Source organism: Sinocyclocheilus anshuiensis, unplaced genomic scaffold (genome assembly GCF_001515605.1).
Source record: "Sinocyclocheilus anshuiensis isolate Anshui unplaced genomic scaffold, SAMN03320099.WGS_v1.1 scaffold542, whole genome shotgun sequence".
NCBI classification, from domain to species: Eukaryota; Metazoa; Chordata; class Actinopteri; order Cypriniformes; family Cyprinidae; genus Sinocyclocheilus; species Sinocyclocheilus anshuiensis.
This window is the reverse complement of record NW_015547685.1, coordinates 984,045-1,003,036: the sequence shown is the minus strand read 5'-3', so window position 1 is coordinate 1,003,036 and position 18,992 is coordinate 984,045. Positions and strand designations below refer to the sequence as shown.

Sequence of the window (18,992 nt, the reverse complement as noted above, 5' to 3'; positions counted from 1 at the left end):
TGTGTGTGTGTGTGTGTGTGTGTGTGTTGAGGGAGTACAAACAGTTTGATCTGTTTTTTTTTCCGAGACCCATCTCAGTATTGTAAGCATATTTTTTCATTTTGAGGATGATATTCCAGTACCAGTCTCGTTCATTGCTTCATCTGTGGCTTGAGTTGTATGGACCCTTATACATACCTGTTCTGGAAACATTTGTTCTGCATGTAGAAATAAGTTCTCAGCCAGGGGGTTAGGGCCCATTATGTGACCCTAATACGTCTTAGAATTATGTACATTTAATTATATTAACATTAATATTATTTAAAATATTAAAGATGTACAACATCAAACATAATATTTTTTTTTTGTTTATTCAGCTCAAATAAGAGGGCCTTTGAATATTGCCTTCTACAAGGAGAGGCCTTGAAGTCAAAAATTTTGAGAACTGCTGGTTTAAATACAAACTGAAAAAAATGTTTCATTCATCCAATTAAAATAATTTAGGGTAATGATTCACATCTATATTTTTTAACTTGAGCCAGTGAAAAATAAATAACTTGCCCTATTTTTCATTGGCTCAAGTTAAAAAATATAGATGTGAATCATTACCCTAAATTATTTTAATTGGAAGAATGAAAAAAAAAATTTCAGTGCAATTTAAATGCACTGACTAATTTTAGTATTGTTGATATACTATTATAGTTTTTGTTAATATTTTGAATTAGATTTTGTTTTTGTTTTCTGTTTTCATTTTCATTTCAGATAAAATTGTAGTAATATTGTAATTAATTTTTGTCATTTTTATTAGTTTTTTTCCTAAATGTTTAAGTTTTAGTTTTTATATTTTGCATTATTTATTTCTAGTTATTTAAAAAAAAAAAGGAATGGCAATTAAAATAGTTTTAATTCATTTTATTTAATTTTATTTCAAGTAATGAAAGTTTTTGAATGGTTTAAGTTTTAGTTACTGATAAAACCCCAAATCAGAGTAACAGACCTTGATAATATAATTAAAGCTCAGCTTCACCCAGCATGTAAACACGTTAATCAGACTACAATAGACCTCAGTGTTATGTGCTTGTCTTTCAGAGCCAATACATGATGTGTATTTAAAATTTGTGCGTAAAATCTCTTTCAATTCAAATAATGTACAGTATCCATGCACTTGCATTCCTTTATAAAGCTAAAAAAAAGATAGATATGTCTTATGTTAGCATCTCTATGCATTGACACCATCCCTCTTTTCCTGCTTTGATTTGCACAGTGGGTTTTGATCCAGAGGTTCCGTAGCTGGTCGACTCATTGTGGACATGATCCACTGCAGTGACATTTCAATTGATCTCCATGAAAGGCCTGAGGATGGCGACTGAAGTGCTTCCAGATAAACCTGGGCAGGGTTGAGCAGAGGCCTGGAGCTCTTGTAAAGCAGACCCGGGGCAAAGGCATAGTGATGCTCACCGCTGCATGGCAGTGCCCTCTCGCTGGGATAATTTTGCCAGGACATTTCGTTCTTCTCAAGTGCTGCCAGTCCATTTGTGTAGGCCCACCAGAGGGGCACAGCCTGTGTCTGGGTTTGGAAATCTGGACGTAGCTTATTTTTCACATTGCTAATAGGCCAGGATTTCGTTTTTTCTCTTCAAACAGACAGAATTGTGCAATATAGATTTTGCCTGAGTGTTTTGTAAGTTCTTGAGTTTTGATCTTGTACTTTTTTGGAATAGTTCACCTAAAATGGCAATTCTGTCATCATTTGCTTCATTTCAAACATCTATGACTTACTTTCTTCAGCAAAACATACAGAAGAAGATGTTTTTCAGGTTGTTCAGGCTGCTCTGTCAATAAAAAACAGGGTTGGAATGGCATGAGGATGAGCAAATAATGACAGGATTTGTATTTTTGTGTGAACAGTCCCTTAAGGGTTAAGGTGAGTGTGGAAGTGTACATTTGTGTGTGTCTCAGCACATCAATGCACTACAATAGTCTCTGTCTGTGTGTCCACACTCAGTCACTACATTCTGTGTCAGCCCAACTGTTGCATGACTGCTCTTATTGTTAGAATAAAATCTGAGCTTTTTGACTGTGGAAACATTTAACTGATGCCTACTTTTGAGGGTCTTGTGGCCAGTGTTTTTTTTTGTTGTTTTTTTTAAGTTGAAGGCCATCACAAGTTTTTGGTGCAAATAGTAATGATGGTAGTGATGGCCACAACGATGTCACCATTGTAAAACCTGGTTATCCAACATAGCTAGTTCTCTCTGAAGAAAGTATTAGAATAAATATTCTTCTCTTTATTGATACACAACGTGTGATTAATTTCAAACATGTTTATTGCAGCATGGAGAACTTGGAAAGAGAGAGAGAGCTCACCAAGCCTTTGATGCACCTCATGCTCTTTCAGCTGTGTGGAAATGCATTTGCCCAGCCTGTCTCTCTCTCCCTCTCATTCTTTCAGGACTCCGAGAGAAAGGGTTTCATGAATAAGCTGTATGCCATTCAGGATGTGTGTATCAGTGTGCAGAATGCTCTGGATGAAGTGGCCTCCTATGGTGAGAGGATAAAGAAGTAAGTCTCAGCTCTTGCTGCTTGTGCCTGAGCAGACACGCGGGCACCACCGTGCCAACCTCTGTCACATCTTACTCAGCCTGATAAACAAACACAAACACACATGCTTACACTGCAAAAAAATCATTTTCCTAATCAGTGTTTTTGTCTTGTTTTCCAGTGGAATGTCTAAAAATCCTTAACCAAATTTACCTAAAAAGCAAAAATTGCCTTAGAGAATGAGAGTGTACCATTTAAAATGTTAAAAACAAGAATCTATCTCAAATAAATGCTGTTTCAAAAAATGTTAATCATCAAATAATCTTGAAAAAAGTATCACAAAAAATATTAACCACAAAAAAATTAAGCAGCACAACTGTTTTAAATATATAGACTGTTTCCACCGTTTTCATATTAATAAAGAAAACAATTATTTCAAATGTTAATAATAATATTTCACAGTATTACTGTTAACTGTTACTGTACTTTGATCAAATAAATGCAGCCTTGATGAGCATGAGACTTTTTTCAGAAACATTAAAAAAAAAACTTTTATAGGCCACAAACGTTTTAACGGAAAAAAAAGTTTGTTTTACCCCATTAGTCATTTTTTTTTTCTTGTTTTAAGCATAAACCTCAATGAATACCATATTAGTATTATCTTACATATCTTATTTTAAATTAATAAATTTTAAACAAATTAAGATGTTTTTGTGTGAAATGATATTCATCGGTATGAAATATTAATACTGTACTTGCATCTTGATATATACCATGACAGCATCATTTTACAGGTGTTGTTGTAACTATGGTGTTTTAATAGAAACTGTAACTATAGTAAAAAATAAAATAAAATATGGCCCCACTAACATGAAACTGTCTGCACTGGGTATGACCACTTGCCGTAATAACTTTAGGCTGTTTGCACTGGATGCATCAAAATAAAAGCTCTAAATCCATTTGTCCTGTTGTCGGATAGTAGCGCAAGTGTGTGGAATATGTTAGAAACAGAATGTGGCATCGGTTTACTGCATTCAGTGTAGACATTATCACTGATTATAATAGCTTCTCTTGGATTTTGTTGCAGCTTGTCTCTCATGTCCGGTGCAGACATGACATAGAACTGTGTAGAAGGAAATAACATCCTTTTCTCACCCTTTTCTCTGTTCTCAGTACTTTGAACTGGACTGTGCCTTTCCTCAGCTGGCTGGCCATAGTGGCCCTGTGTGCGGCCACTCTTGTGGTGTATTTCATTCCTCTCAGATACATTGTACTGGCCTGGGGTAAGCTGTCATTACGCTCATAATGTGTCATGAATGATGAAATAACATTAGCATGTTACATAATGTGTATTTTAGGATTTCAAATAGACTATTGCAGGAGATCATAGAGTTTAGTGGCAGTTTAGGTTTGCATGCTCCAGGGATTCGCCACCAGCACAGCAGAGAAGACAGTAAACTGCTGAGCTCAGGGCAAACTCACTCGTAGCTAATGCCCCGTGTGCTCTTTCATACAGTGTTCAGATCTGAAGCTCTGCAAGGTCAGAGAGCACAGCTCCTGTCAGCTCCATAGCAGCTGATCCTTTAAAGTACAAAGATGACGGTTCAGAATCTGTACAGGATCTTATAAGGTCCTCCCGAAATGCACTCTGTGAGTGAGGTCTAATGCGCCACTGTTGTTTCAACTTTCAGGGGTGAACAAGTTCACCAAAAAACTGCGAGACCCGTACAGCATTGACAACAATGAGCTGTTGGACTTCCTGTCCCGAGTGCCCTCAGACATTCAAGTGGTATGTATTCCTTATAACATTCACCCCTACTGTTGGTTACCCCAGGATTGCAACTCTTGACACCTGCATGTATTTGGATTTTGCCAAATTCCAAAATTATGTCATTTCTGATGTCACACGATGTATCAAAATTTTATGCAATTTGAGGTGTCATTTATGCCTGTAGTACAAACTGAGTGGGAGGAGTTATATACTTAAGATTATAACTTAGTTTCTATTGGTTTGTTTTAATCCCCAACCCTAAGTATGAGGGTTGAACTCTCATGTATTTGTGGAGAGTTTTCTCTCTCCCTGTTCCATTTTCTATGCTTTAATTTATGCTTTCCGCTCATGGTAAGTTGCGTTTATAATTTTGTTCAGTATATTTGGATTTAGCCAAATTCCAAAATGATGTCATTTCTGATGTCAAAAGTTAATGTAATTTGAGGGGTCATTTATGTCTTTTATAAGTTAAACACTTAGGTTTATAACTTAGTTTCCAACCCTAAGTATGAGCAACAGTAATAGTGATGCTAGCCTTAGCAAACATAATAAAATAATAACAATGAACTCTGCTGTGTGAGAAAGTATTTGTGCAGAGTTTCCTGTCTCCCCGTTCCATTTTCTATGCTTTAATTTATGCCTCTTGCTCATGGTAATATGCATAAATGCAGAATCAGGGAATTCTATTCTTGTCATCACAGACAGCCTTGTGACTCATTACCATGGAAAGAGCATTGACTTTTTAAACTTACAAACTTCACCTAAACTTTTATACCTATAATGGCAATTTCTTCTGTGGAAATATATAATGCTAATTAATATTTTATTGATTTCGCTCCTTGCAATTGGGTGTAACACTCCAAAGAGAAAGGAAAAATTGAAATCGCATCATATGACCCCTTTAACTATGAGTATCTTAATATACCAGGTGTTGTGCTACAGTTTTTTTTTTGAAAGTCATGCTAAAACTTGGAAATTACTTTCCATTCTTGCTCAAATTTAAGGGGCAGTTGTGGCCTAATAGTTAGAGAGTCAGACTGGTAATCCAAATGTTGCGTGTTTGCGTCTCGGTACCGGCAGGAATTGTAGGGTCACCATACTTGGCCACACATCATGTCACCTTTTTAAAAAAAAAGATTAAAAATTATGAAAGATTTAAAATGATGCTATTGTGTATATAGATATTGTAAAGATCTTGTTTTCAATCTAAACGTGAAAATCCATCATTTAATATTATTACGCTTCAAAATGATCATCTAAAGGAATTAATTAAACAATAATACATTTACTTTCACAGTTATCATCTGTCCATTAGTTATTGCATCATTTTTATCATGAACAAAAATTTTGCCCTATCATTTCAAGTTAGTGTACTTGTGATCAATAATATGTACAGAATATTTTTATTGTGCATAATTTCCAGTCAATCTATAACCTTCTAAAATTCTAAAAAGTAGTTTGAAAAGATGTTAAAATATAATTTAATTATTGCTAGCTATAAAATTAGCCTTAATAATAATAATAATAATAATAAAAAGTTTCTTCCAGATCTCTTTAAAATTTAATTTCCACCATAGGATCATGTGGTAAAAATGAAGCTGAATATATAAATAGTCTTCATGAAGAATGTTATTAATACATTTCGGTTAGTTAAGTTGAATGTAAATGGCTTATGATGTTTTTAATCTGCACGTGTCTCTCGGTAGATTTATGGACTTCTTGCTGTGTTGTACTGTAGAGTCATGCTTTGTTATTGAGTGTAATGAGTGTAAAGTAATCCTCTCCCAGTCTGCTTCTGCATTAACCGTGAGATCTGAGTTATGCGGCCCGCCCCACTGTCCCGTTTGTAATCAGCAGCGTTCTGTTCGAGCGGTGAGGTGCTGCTGTTTAACTGCAATTAAAACCTGAGCTCGTAAACACAAGCCCGGCCTGTTATCATGCTTCCTCTGTGTTGGGATAAACCCTGCAGTGGTGACGGCGGGGGTGACATGGGTCTCTGATCCAGGACCAATCACTTGCCACATCAGCACAGACACGCTCGCCTTTGATGAGCCCGGGGCGGTGGGCAGGCTTTGATGTCTACAGAGTCGTAATCCCAAGCCCCTGCGTGGCTTTACATCGGCCCTGCAGCTGCAGGTAGCCTGCTCTAAATTAGCCCAATGTGGCTAGGTAGCTAAGGTGCATTTACCCCAAACACCTGGAGCCCAGAAGGTCCCTGCAGGTAGGAGGACCGGAGGAGTCCTGGCTAATGATGTACGGTTAGGTTCACGCTCAGAAGAGCAGGCCGCCACGGGCTTTTGGTGCCCTGTTACAGCTTTTGATTTAGGACAGTCCAGAAAAGTACTTGAACATCGGCGTGATGCGCAGAACGTTCCGCTCTGCATCGCACAACTGCCCGTGGAGATCCATTCACCTCTGTTTTCTGGGTTAGAGACGACGGGTGGGGTGGAGGCAGCATCTCTGTGGGACCTCGGAGACTCAAACAAAGTGTCGGGGTGTGATCTGCATATGCCCAAGGGCCCGAATGTTCCGCACAAATGACAAATGGAGGGCTATTTTTGAGGTTCTGACGTGACCCACACCTCCCGCATTGTCCCGTGATAAAAGCCCTGCAAGGCAGAGAGAGGCCAGCATTGCCTCTTTTACAGATCATTTGGAGGAGCCTCAGAACAACATGAACTGATGAGCTTCTAATGCCTTTTTTAATATAAAGGGCATCTATGCTGCAGTCTGTGAGTACAGAGTGTCTTTGAGTGGGAACTTACAGCTCCCACAGCTCTGTGGGTGTATGTATTTACTAACCTCGTCTGTGTTATTTTGAGTGCACTGCTTGCATATGCATATGCATTTCGGTGGATACAGATCAGTGGAGTGTTGTGGACCGAAATGAGGAGGCAAATTCCCTCTCTTGTTTTTGTGGGGGTGGGGGGTTCCAATGTAAATTAATGTTCCAGGTCCATATGATGTTTACACAATTACTGGGTTAATGGAACACCATTTACCAAACTTTTATCAACCAACTAATACTACAAAAGGCACCAGCATCACCCCCCCCCTTCGAACATACAGGAGATTATGGATGGATAGAAGTAATACTATAAGATGTTAGTACTGTATGTACATTTAAAATTTTTACATGCTTCAAAAACAAAAATAACAAAATTAAAACAGTAATACTAATATTGAATATGTTTGATTTGTTCTGCTTGCTGTTGTTTGTCTGTTATTATTTTTATTATATTTGTTTTTTTTATAGTCATCCTGTTTGTCTGACCAGTCAACAAATTCTCGCCATACCAAGAATGCTTTAACATAAACAAGCTGAATTGTCACCAGAACCTTTAGATTATTTGATGTTACAAGTCATTTAAAAGATTTTTAGTTTTATCAATTCAGGCTAATTTTTAATAATTTAATTTAATAAAAAAAAAATGTTTTTTTATTATATTTTATTTGATTTGTTATTTTGCACCTCTGTTTCACTATTCACACTCACATCCACACCATTGTTTAAAACACGGTGAGCTCAAGGCCTTCTTATGAAACTGTATCCGCTGGTGTCGCTGTTGGACACTTTATAAAATTAGTGGTTTACATTTACATTAGTGGTTTGTTTTATTTTTGGACTGCTGATTACTTTCTCCTCCAGATTTTTGGGGAAGGCACTGCTGTCCTTTTCTCCTCTTGCAAAATGCCCTTAAAATGGATACATTCATTAAATTACTTTATTAATTGCCCAAGTTCACGGTGTGGTGAAGGGTATGCAGGTTAAGTGTACACTATACACAAGTACTGTGGTTATTCTGAGGTGTGGTTGTAGAATTCAATACATACAGTACCACCTCTGTGCAGAGAGCCCATGGCCTTTTAAGTGCACTGCAGGAGAACCGTGATGTATCAAACCTGCTGCGAGGTGCATATTCACTTTGATTTACTCTCCCAGTTTACCCACTCTATGTTCTTTTCATGTATCTGCCTATAGATTCCTCCGAGAATATCTTTACCTGCTGTGTGCCTGCCTCGCTGCTTTGAATAAAGCACATTCTGATATAATGCAATACTTTATCTCTTAAATGAGGCCAACCGGCATTACCAACTTAACATTCTCTACCAGGTGTCTAAGACGTGTCCTATCGCATGCTTTATGGTACCATTAGCCAATGGAGGAACTACGTGCGTAACTGGGACGCTAGCAATTAGCACGCCAAGGGCTCCATTATGGCCTATGCAAATGCAGAGATTAAAATCCAGTCGCAGCGTACAAACGATTCAGCTCTTAGCCAGTTCATCACATGCGAAGGGCACACACTTGAGAAGAGAAGAAAAGAGGGCAAACAGTAGCAAAATGAGTCTGTTTTCTGAGGACATAGTCATTTATGGCCACTTTTTGCCTTGGCTGATTGTGCTCCCAACACTTTTAGCTTGCAGCAGCCATGTATATAATAGAGAGGAAGTGTTGTCTATTGTCAAGCAAATGTTTTCATTTTGTTAAAAACATTATATATATATATAGTTATTTTAAATCCTAATAATACTTAAATATTTTTGTTTTTAGTGTATTTTTGATCAAATAAATGCAGCCTAGGTGAGCATAAGAGACTTCAGATATCAGAGCCATACATTGTTTATTTATCAAAACAGTCAAATAACGTTTAATTATTTGGCAAATTTGTGATCCCTCCCACAGCTGTCCCAATCACATTTTTGTGTCTGAGGAGAGAGCATGTCCTGTCGGCCCAGGTGCTGAATCTTTTCTCAGTCGTGCATATCGAAGGCCTGTCTTTGCTGCACCAGGGGTTTCTATTCAGAGTTTAAACAAGCAATTAGTGAGCACCTTACCTCAGGAAAAAAAAAAGTTAGGAGAAACTTTCCTCAGTGCCTTTTCCCTCTCTATTCACCTCGAAACACTTTTATTTTTTTCTCAACAATGGATGTGAGCTTGCCTGTGGGCGTCTGTGAGCCCATTTTTTCTTCTACAGGAGCATTTAATGCCCCTAATGCAAGGTTAGGTGTCACTGGAGATGAAGTAGGTGAGATTTCTCTGCTCCTCTATAAACAGCATAGCATAGTTTCATTAAAAATGTTCAGCTTTCATTTACTTATTTGTATTTGCCTGCCACCCATGTGGCTTCAAACCCCGATCCACGCTTAGCAGCGGGACGATATGGCGTACTCGGCTGCGGCAGGTCCCGGGACGGCATCTGACACCGCTAAACGAGGCGCTGGTGCGCTTGGCGCCCCCTCCGCGAGAGCACACTTCAAAGTGTGTTTTGTAGTGCAACTGTCAACATGGAGGAGCGGAGCGAGGGTGGAGCAGCCTTTGAGAAGCGGAAGGTCTTTACCCATCATCTCCACGCATGTTCTCTTTGTGCTTGACACTTGCTCCAAATTGCTATCTCACCGTAGTCACTTTTAACCCCCCTTTATTCCAGCTACTAAAGTTTTTTTCTTTGTATTGTTCCCTTTTTTTACTTTTTCCACATGCTGCTTTGACTGTAACTAGTGCGCTGTGTTATCTTGGGTGGGACAGCTCTCTGTCATTAAAGCTGCAGTGCTTGTTGCACCATACATGGTGGCATAACTGTCAGCAGTTAAGTGTAATAGAGCCTCTGACGTGCCACATGCTCTTTATAGCGCTACTTTTGATTGAGCCTTTATTGTTGTTTGCCTTCATTTCTTTTCTTCCATTAGATTCACTAATGTTGATCTTCATTGCCTCACCTTGACACGTAAACTTTTGTTTACATGCAGTTCAAGGAAGGCTTCTGAAGTCAGACGCAACCCTGATGTGTGAATATGAAAATAATGACCCTGTTAGGCTGCAGTTTAAAGCGTGCTTTGAAGACGACGAATGCCAGGCCGCTCTGAAATCCTCCAGAATTCATCTAGCTGCAGCTATGGCCCCTATTGTCAACATTGAATTAGTATTTATTAGGGCTGCCAGTTTTAAATGGACTAAAATTTAATTTACTCTTATTGCTTTTTTATAATTGAATGCATTAAATTAAGTGCTGATTAATTTAATCAGATTAATCGCATATATATCAGATGTTTTTGGATATTGCAAATGTATTACATTCTCGTTAGGGAGCATGGCTAATTGTATTATTTTTTATTGTGTTATTTTTTATACACTGCAGACAATTTTAATTTTTAGTTTGAAATGAATTATTGACCTACATTAACAACTGTAGAAAGATGTTCCTCTGCAAATAACTAGCAATGTTTTGTTTCAAGCACAGATGTCAATAGAGAGCCTAGAATTCTTTAGTGTACATTTAAATAATAATAATTTTTGTATTTAATATTAAATGAATATGTACGCTACCTTTCACTATTTTTTGAAGGAAATTAATACCTATATTCAGCAAAGATGCATTAAATAAATTAAAAGTGACAGTAACAACTTTTATAATGTTACAAAATGCTGTTCTTTTAAACTGTAATAATCAAAATCTTGAAAATTATGGTTCACAAAAAAATGTTTTCAACATTGATAGTAATAAGAAATGTTTCTTGAGCAGCAAATCAGTATATTAGAATGATTTCTGAAGGATCATGTGACACTGAAGATGTGAAAATTCAGCTTTGCCTTCAGAGGAATAAATTACATTTTAAAATATATTAAAATAGAAAAAAGTTATTGTAATTGTAATAATATTTCAGAATATTACTGTTTTACTGTGTTTGATCAAATAAATGCAGCCTTGACTTCTTTCAAAAACATAAATTCTGCAAAAAAAAGAAAATAAAGGAAAACATGAATGATAGTGTGCTTCTAACTGTAATTTATTATTAATTAATTTGATCAGTTTTCCATGCTTACATTTAAACCTGTGTTTTGATGAAAAGATGCACGCAAACTACAAAGCAGACCAACTCAGTTTGTAAAAAATGATTTTTCATCCTCGTTACTTCAAAACTACATTACTAACGTCCTTTGTGGATCACATCTGATGTGAGCTCAGCTACTGCTGCAGTGTTTGAATGTGGCACAGACAAACCTAGTCTCACACCTACAAGATGGATGGCTGTGAGATGGACACACTTCTCAGTGTAGGTGGTGACTGATGTTTCTGTCGAGTTGGCAGTACATGGACCACATTTCTTAGGGAGTCTAAACATGACGTCAGTCAGTTTGAGGGCCAGATCTGAGGGAAAACTAGTGATCTGTCTGTTTCACTCCAAGGCGCTTGACTGTTGCTGTCTTATTTGTCTGGAAGTGAATACTAGTATGGTGACAACCCTGTGAATTTTGAGCCGATATGCTTCCCCTTCCTGCTCTGTTCCAAAACCTAGTAAGCTGCCTTTTAAGACATCATCCTAACTGGAATGGAACCATAAGAGTTATTTGGAACACACTATATAGATTGCAACTCTCTGTGTTGTACACATAGTGCACTTTATTCTCAGTTGATTTAATACAAGCAATGTGAGATCAACAACTGTATAGTGTAATATGCATACACATAGCACTCACATTTTGGGTTAAATAGTACATTATAATTATAAATCAAGGTGTTTAATAAACTGCTTTTTATACGTTTGACTATTCAAAAATTGTGGTTGGTGGATTTTTAAAAAAATGTTTTTAAAAAGTGAGTTTATTTAATCAAATATTGTGAAATATTATTACAATCTAAAATAGGTGTTTCTTATTCTAATACATTTTCAGAGCAGCACTTATTTGAAGCAGATTTGTTTTGTAACATTATTAATGTCTTTACTGTCACTTTTGATCAATTTAATGCATTTACATTTAGACATTTAGCAGATGCTTTTATCCAAAGCGACTTACAAATGAGGACAATGGAAGCAATCAAAATCAACAAAAGAGCAATGATATGCATCAATCAATCATTCAATCCATAAATAGTACTGACCCCAGACTTTTGAACTGTTGTGTAAAATCAACATATATTATTGCTTGGGCTATTCTGAGCTCGGTCAATTCTGGAAGCATCACCAACATGTGATCGGTCTAAATTATGGCAAATGTAATATGCCTTTAAGTCATATGTGGCTGTGAGTATGTAGGATTCCAGTAAATAGTTAACTTGAGCCTTTAGTGTGACAGCACAGCTCTGCTCTCCAACATTGCAACCTCTGTTGTGTTTGACCGAGCCCTTCTCAGAAGCTTCTCATCCTCACGGCCATCCCCTGCTATCAATCCGCCCACCTGACCATGTGTGTGCTTGTGTGTGTTTTAACAGGTGCAGTACCGAGAGCTGAAAGTGGAGCCCACTCTCAGCCCAAACAAAAGAAAGAAAAACAACCCAGGATAGCTCCTCTTCTCGCACGGATGCTCTCCCAACGCCAAGGAGAAGGAGAGGACTGACCGGCAACCAGCCTCTTTCTGTCTATCTTCCTCACTCTTTTTCTCTCTGCTTTAGCTGCGGCGTGGAGAGTTAAAGAGCGCAGTTAGAGTGAAAACGGGACCATTGTTAATTACCATCCGTCCTTTTTTGGGTTTATTTTTGTGGTGGGGAGAGCGCCAAAAGCTCTTGACCCCTTTTAGAGTCAAACAGTCTGGGTTATTTGTCAGCGCTTGCCACTAGCCAGACAGCTCTAAAAGCCAAGGTGTCCTTCCACGGCAGCAAAGGGAGCCGCACTAACCACAAATAGCAGGATCAGCTGATAATACGCCCACCTGTGCCGACACACCTCGCCTCTACAGAAGGGAAAACGACGGTGGTTAAGTTGCAGTTTCACCCTATAATTTACGCGCCACAGTAACTGCCATATCTAAAGCTATCCGCAGCTGTCGAGCAGCAGTTATCGGAGTCGACAGCTGAGCCTGTTACGGTCCGATTTATGGCTGTAACTAAAGTGCTCGTGGAAATGACTCAAAAAACACCCAGTGCCAGTGAGGTTTGCGATATCTTAACGTCATTTTGATGTTCTTTTAACGGTATGAATGATGCATGCTGGGATTGTTTATTGTAAACATTCAACCACTAGTACTAGTAACCATGGCAGCATTGTCCTCATAGTGGGGATTAGAGTGTTTACGTACCCTTGCATCATTCCCTTTTCATCCTTTGCTCCCAAAGCACCACACAATGCCACTCCACTAATAAAGACCTAAGTTTTGATCGTGTGGTGAGAGAGGCACATCTCATTTGAAAGCAACTTCCTCTGTGATGTTCCCATGTGCCGCAACTCTGCCACCGCATATGCGGTCATCAGCCGCCCCGTCTGCCCTACGGTGGGCGCCAGCTCAAACTTTGATCTCTAAAGGCCAAGTGCTGATTTACACAGGAAAAAAAACGGCCGAAATCTTTCCAAAAATCCCAAACTTGAAGGGCGAATGTCTGTGTGTTTTCATTGCTGTGGATTGGCTGCTTGACAAGAAGTCGATAGCGTGTGACAGGCTGCTTTAGGGACTCGGGGGGTACTGGAGGGCAGAGGTTTACTGACGGCGCCGTGGAGAAAAAGGAGGATGCGAGCTGCTTTTGCAGCGCTCCTCCTGTTATTCTGCTTTCTCTCCCTCTGTCATTTCCTCTCCTTCATCCATTCGCTTGTGAGGGAGGTCACGGATGGGTCTGCGGGGTGCTCTTGAGGGACCTCGGCGTAGCAAGCGATGAAAGATCACAGCGCAGGCTACATCAGAAAGGACGCTAGCCCTGTCCCTCCGCCTGCCTCCTGACTTCTCATTTGCCATATCGCATCTATCATATGAAAAGACCATTGATTTGTCTGAGGGAATTCCATTACAAAGACAACACAATCCCCACTAAGCAGGACACGGACGGTACTTCAGTGACTAAAAAACCAACACACAGATGATTTGAACAGCAGAAAGGATAGTTTTTTAAGCCTGAATGTGTTTCTATGTACTGTATGTGTTGATTTAAGTTATTCAGTGGGTTTATTGTGAATGGTTTTTGCATCCCAAAAGTTTTTTGTTTCGTAAAAGTGCACATGCTATGTTTGCAAGCAAACCAAAGTGGATCTTTTTTTTTGGAAATTATATATATACAGTATATATATATATATATATATATATATAAAAAAAGAGAGACAACTATGTAGAATGTACTTTATCTATTCAGTGGAAAAGGGATGAAGGCACTTTCATTTATAGCAGATTTTTAAAATTATTTATTTAACGTAAACCTTTGTTTTTTTGTAAATATTCTTATTGTAAAAAAACAAACAGACAAAAAAGGCAGAATATATGTGATCAGTTTATGAAATTGTAATGTCTTGTGTGTCATTTTAAAACCTGTTGCCTGTGATGTCATACTGCTCCCTGTGACTGGCTGAAACGCAGCTGGCAGAATTGTGACAATTTTAACTAAAATATGAACTATGAATAATTATAATAATTTATGTCATTACTTTTAAAGATGTTTTGTTTCCTTTTTATATAATTATTGCTTGCGTTCATCAATAAAAAAAAAATCTCAAAGCATGTAAACAAGAATGACTTGTGCAGTGCTATTTTAGTATTATTTCTGTATATTATTATTGTATATATTAATATTGAATTTTTACTTGTTTTTTTCTATTTAGCTTGCTTTTTTTATTTCAGTTCGTCATTATTTCAGCTATTTGATCTAAAACTAAAATGTTTTTTATTTAATGAATAACGACATTAGGCATGTGATTTGCATCTGAATCAATATGAAGTACTGTGAATATAAAGAGTTTACATACGGAAGGTACAAGGTCTCATCTATAGATCTTAGCGGTTTCGTTTGCAGACAAACACACAGGTGTGTACAATCTGGTTCATCTTTCACACGCAGAGTCATTCATTTCTTACACCTTCACCAGAGCTGCCATTTTTCAAGATGTTCACCATGAGCCAAGTTTCCCTACCGAACACCTCCCGACGTAAGCGCTCTTCACACACTCTCAGAGTGATGGAGGGACTGTGTGTTCCTCCACGGGGGCCAAAGGTGCTCCCCTGTGCCCTCAGCCTCTGTGGCCTCCCATCATTTGTTAGTCTGGCTGTTTCTTGCCTGTCTGATCCCTGCTGTTATTCAATATGACACCGTATCATCACACGGCATGATCCAGTACAAACGGCCGCTCTGCCATACGCTAATAATCATGGCCACGCTGAAAGCAAAAACACTTGAGCTTATTTATTAACCTCAGCATTCTCCAACGCTCTTGGGCTGTCTGGCTCAGACCATCCGCAGCGTCTTGGGTTCTAATCCCAAACCTGGACTCCGTGATCCCTCGTCACCTCCGGAGGCTGCATTGTAGTTGAAAAGGGCACGATCAGGAAACGGCTCATTCTTCATGGAGGTCTTGGATAGATTTCTTGCTTTTGTACTGGAATCAGTTGTTTGGAGGGGATTGATTATTAACCCCACATGGCACACATATGAGTTCCCTCCATCATCCTGGATTAGAGAACTGTGAAGCGATGTCTTATGGGCTGGGCTTCAACTAAAGTTAGGTTTGTTGATTTGGAACAAAGGCATGGAGGAGTATTGCAGAGTCATCTAATTGACTGCAAATTACATACGCTGCAAGTGAAAAGTTATTTCTCGTGATCTTCTCAAATGAATTTCTATACATTTCCGTACAACTTTTTTGAATGAGTTGGACCAGATAAGACTCAGAAAATCAGCCCAAGTGTCTAATATTTATGTGAAATCTATTTTAAAATTTTCCCAGGCTGAGGTCCAAAGTGTGCTGAGCTGCAATCGAGACAAGAATTAGTATTGCCAGTTCTGATTTAACATTTGCTTGTTCTCTATATATTTCTTGCATCCATTTGTGTTAATTCATAGTTTTGACAATTAAAATGTGGAAAATAGCTATAATAATAATAATAAGTGCCCAGGTGTGTCCACACTTACGAATGGATGTGAAAATTTAATATTTTAAATATTTTAACATTTCAAATGATCTTTCTTTTCTTTTCTTTTTTATTTTATTATTATTTATTTTTTTATACAATTCAAGAAATATTAGGAATTAAATTCTTAAGAATAACAGTTTCTATAAAACATTTTTCAGCTGCTTGTAAAAATAACATTCAAAATTTTTTTCTAGTGTTTTACAAAAATATTTTGCCCATACAATAATCAAATAATCCCCAGATTTGAATAATGACAACCAAAAATCAAAGCATAAAAAGTGCACAATCACTACAGTATGAGTCCTATGCAGTCTGGGTGATATTAATTCTTATTTGTATCCATTCAGAACTCACTGATTGGACCAGGAAACACATTTTACTAGTAGTTTAACAAAAGCTTTACCACGGGTCTACAGATAGATGCCCATTTCTTCTTGTTCCTCTATAGAGACTCTTTTAGAACTAATCAAAATCAGATTGTCCAGAGATCAGTGCCGCCCCCTCCGCCTGCAGATCATCAAGTAGCTGCACGAACAGCCTGGTTTGATCCCCATGACAGCGTCTCAGTGCGGGGCTCACTTGTGACACATACTGCTCCAAACTCAACACAGTCCTCAGGTCCTCAGCCAGGGTCACCGCACGGGAATCTCCCCAGTTGGAGGCTAGCTCATTTGAACGGAGACGGATCAAGCTGCGGCATACAGTGGGACTGAGGTCCAGAGGTGCAAGTGGGGTTTTGTAGGTAGGTACGTGTCGCTCTTGGAGGTACGTGAGGAACAGGCAGCTGAGCACCCATGAGCAGGACTCTATGAAGGGCAGATCCCGAACCTCCAAGCAGGGAGCTGCAAGAGCTTTGTCACCTTCTTCTGCACAGCGAAGGAGCTCCTCACGTAGAGCCTCGAAAGAAACCAGGTCCAGAGGGGTTTGACCTTCACTGTCACGCAACTTTAGAAGAGGAGAGCCTGGAAAAAACAAAACAAAATACTTTACAGGCTTATAACAACATTGACCATTTGAGATAATCAGATGTAGTTAAGATGAGGATTACACTACTAAAAATAGCTTAAACCTGCTTAGGATGGCTTGCTGGTCTCCCAACGGGGTCAAGCTGGTCTGGTTTGGTTGTTTTAGGGGGATTTTGGACACTTGTCAGTTGGTCAGGCTGGGAGACCATCATATGAGCCTATAGCTAGACCATGTTATACCATTAGCAAACATCTTAGGCTGATTTATCTGTTGTTTTTCAGCAGGGTAGGGCTAGTTAAATTTTGGTAAATATATCATGTTTAGGTGACTGATGTCACATCAATACAATTAGCAATGGGTAAAGTCAACAGCAAAGTCAAGTCCCCTTTATTTATATAGCTCTTTATACAATACTGATTGTGTCAAAGCAGCTTTACAGTGTCAAACAGGAAAAGAGTTTGTCAATAATGCAAGGGGACAATAAAGAGTCATTTTCCAGCTAAAGTCAGCAAACTGAGTCATCATTGTTGTTCAACGTGAAAATCCAATCTGCTGAATTGTTTTAATTTATTAAACACACCGTCAGTTTTTTTTTTTTTTATCAAATAAAGCTGGACAAACAAACAACACAGCTCTATGAGGAGGAGGAAGAGATTTTCCAGGCACTATTAGTCTAATGTTGAGCCACAGGCTAGCATCACAGTTAGGACATTGTGCTTATTAGAATAAATAATTTTTGCACACATTTAAAATAAAAACATCTTACAAGATTAGCATAAGCGTGCTCTTTTTAAAAGTGCACTGTGGCGAATATGTCTCATGGTACTAAATGATTACTATATTCATGTACCATGGTATCACCTTAGTATTCAAAGGGAATACCATGATATATGGCCAAAAAAAAAGGTAAATGGTACTTTTCAGTGTTTTTCTATTAGTGTGGGCTCAACTATTCACTGGCACTATTGAAATGAATGATTTTAGCAGGAAAAAAAACAAATTAACTGAAAAAAAATTTCAAATTCAATTTCAGCTCTTCGCAATAATACATTTCTCAGCGATGTTTGATTTTCACGACAGAGTTTCTAGATGCCCATATATGAATTGGTTAAATTACTTTTTCTCTTTTTTTGTGCCTGCAGTTAAAGTGGCTTTAGTGTGGCTGAAGGTAAAGCCCATGAACACTCGCTCTTGGCTTAGCAAACGCCAGCCGTGTCAAGTGCGCTCTTTGTTTGCATTTAGATCTCCCCATTTCTATGGCAAACTGCTCTCGACGATACTTGACTCTTAAACCTCTGTGCTAATGTGGCAGCCGTTCTGCTAAAGCTCATACAACTCTGCACCTCTTTGCACGCTTTGCCGTGCTTTCCGCTCGCTGTTGATACTCAGATGAAATCCCACTATCAAAAGACAGGATCATTATGTGCACAAGTGCAAGAAAAAAAAAAGGAAAAAAAGATGCTGCTTTATATCACAGAATTACTACAGACAGGGCCACAAAAAAAATATAAAATCTTCTTGCCTCTGTTCTCTTTTTGGTCAATCTATTTCAATTGAACTCTTTTGATTACTGATCTGTGAAAATGCACAAATTGTATAATAAAATAATATAATGATCAACACCAAAGTCCTGGGTTCTGTGCTCAGGGAATACATGAACTGATAAAATACATATATAAATGTAAGTTGGTTTGGATAGAAGCGTGCGATGTAAATGTGATACCATCACAGTCTCTTTAATTTGATAGGAAAACCTGCTTATGCTGACAGACAACTCCTGGTATACTTTGGTAAAAAAGTGGGTTTTCAAAATCCGGGGTCAGAGCAATTGCTGAGGTCAAGGAGCTGAAGAAGACAGTAAGTCCATGAGACAGAATCGAGGCGAAGAACAACAAATTTCTTCATAACAGG

The 18,992-nt window shown here is 38.3% G+C and overlaps 2 protein-coding genes across 4 annotated transcripts in view; one reads left to right on the top strand and one right to left on the bottom strand.

The window, feature by feature from the left end:
• Nucleotides 1-14,212, top strand: part of LOC107703246 (multiple C2 and transmembrane domain-containing protein 1-like) — a 181,445-nt gene extending 167,233 nt beyond the window's left edge. For both annotated transcript variants that reach the window (XM_016505794.1, XM_016505795.1), the window contains 4 exons: nucleotides 2,432-2,541; nucleotides 3,694-3,803; nucleotides 4,212-4,309; nucleotides 12,505-14,212. In XM_016505794.1, coding sequence (XP_016361280.1) covers nucleotides 2,432-2,541; nucleotides 3,694-3,803; nucleotides 4,212-4,309; nucleotides 12,505-12,576 — 390 coding nt within the window. In that variant the 3' untranslated portion in view covers nucleotides 12,577-14,212. The remainder of the gene's footprint in view (nucleotides 1-2,431; nucleotides 2,542-3,693; nucleotides 3,804-4,211; nucleotides 4,310-12,504) is intronic.
• Nucleotides 14,213-16,276: 2,064 nt separating this feature from the next.
• LOC107703243 (SMC5-SMC6 complex localization factor protein 1-like) overlaps nucleotides 16,277-18,992 on the bottom strand; it is a 36,420-nt gene continuing 33,704 nt past the window's right edge. For both annotated transcript variants that reach the window (XM_016505792.1, XM_016505791.1), the window contains one exon: nucleotides 16,277-17,077. In XM_016505792.1, coding sequence (XP_016361278.1) covers nucleotides 16,578-17,077 — 500 coding nt within the window. In that variant the 3' untranslated portion in view covers nucleotides 16,277-16,577. The remainder of the gene's footprint in view (nucleotides 17,078-18,992) is intronic.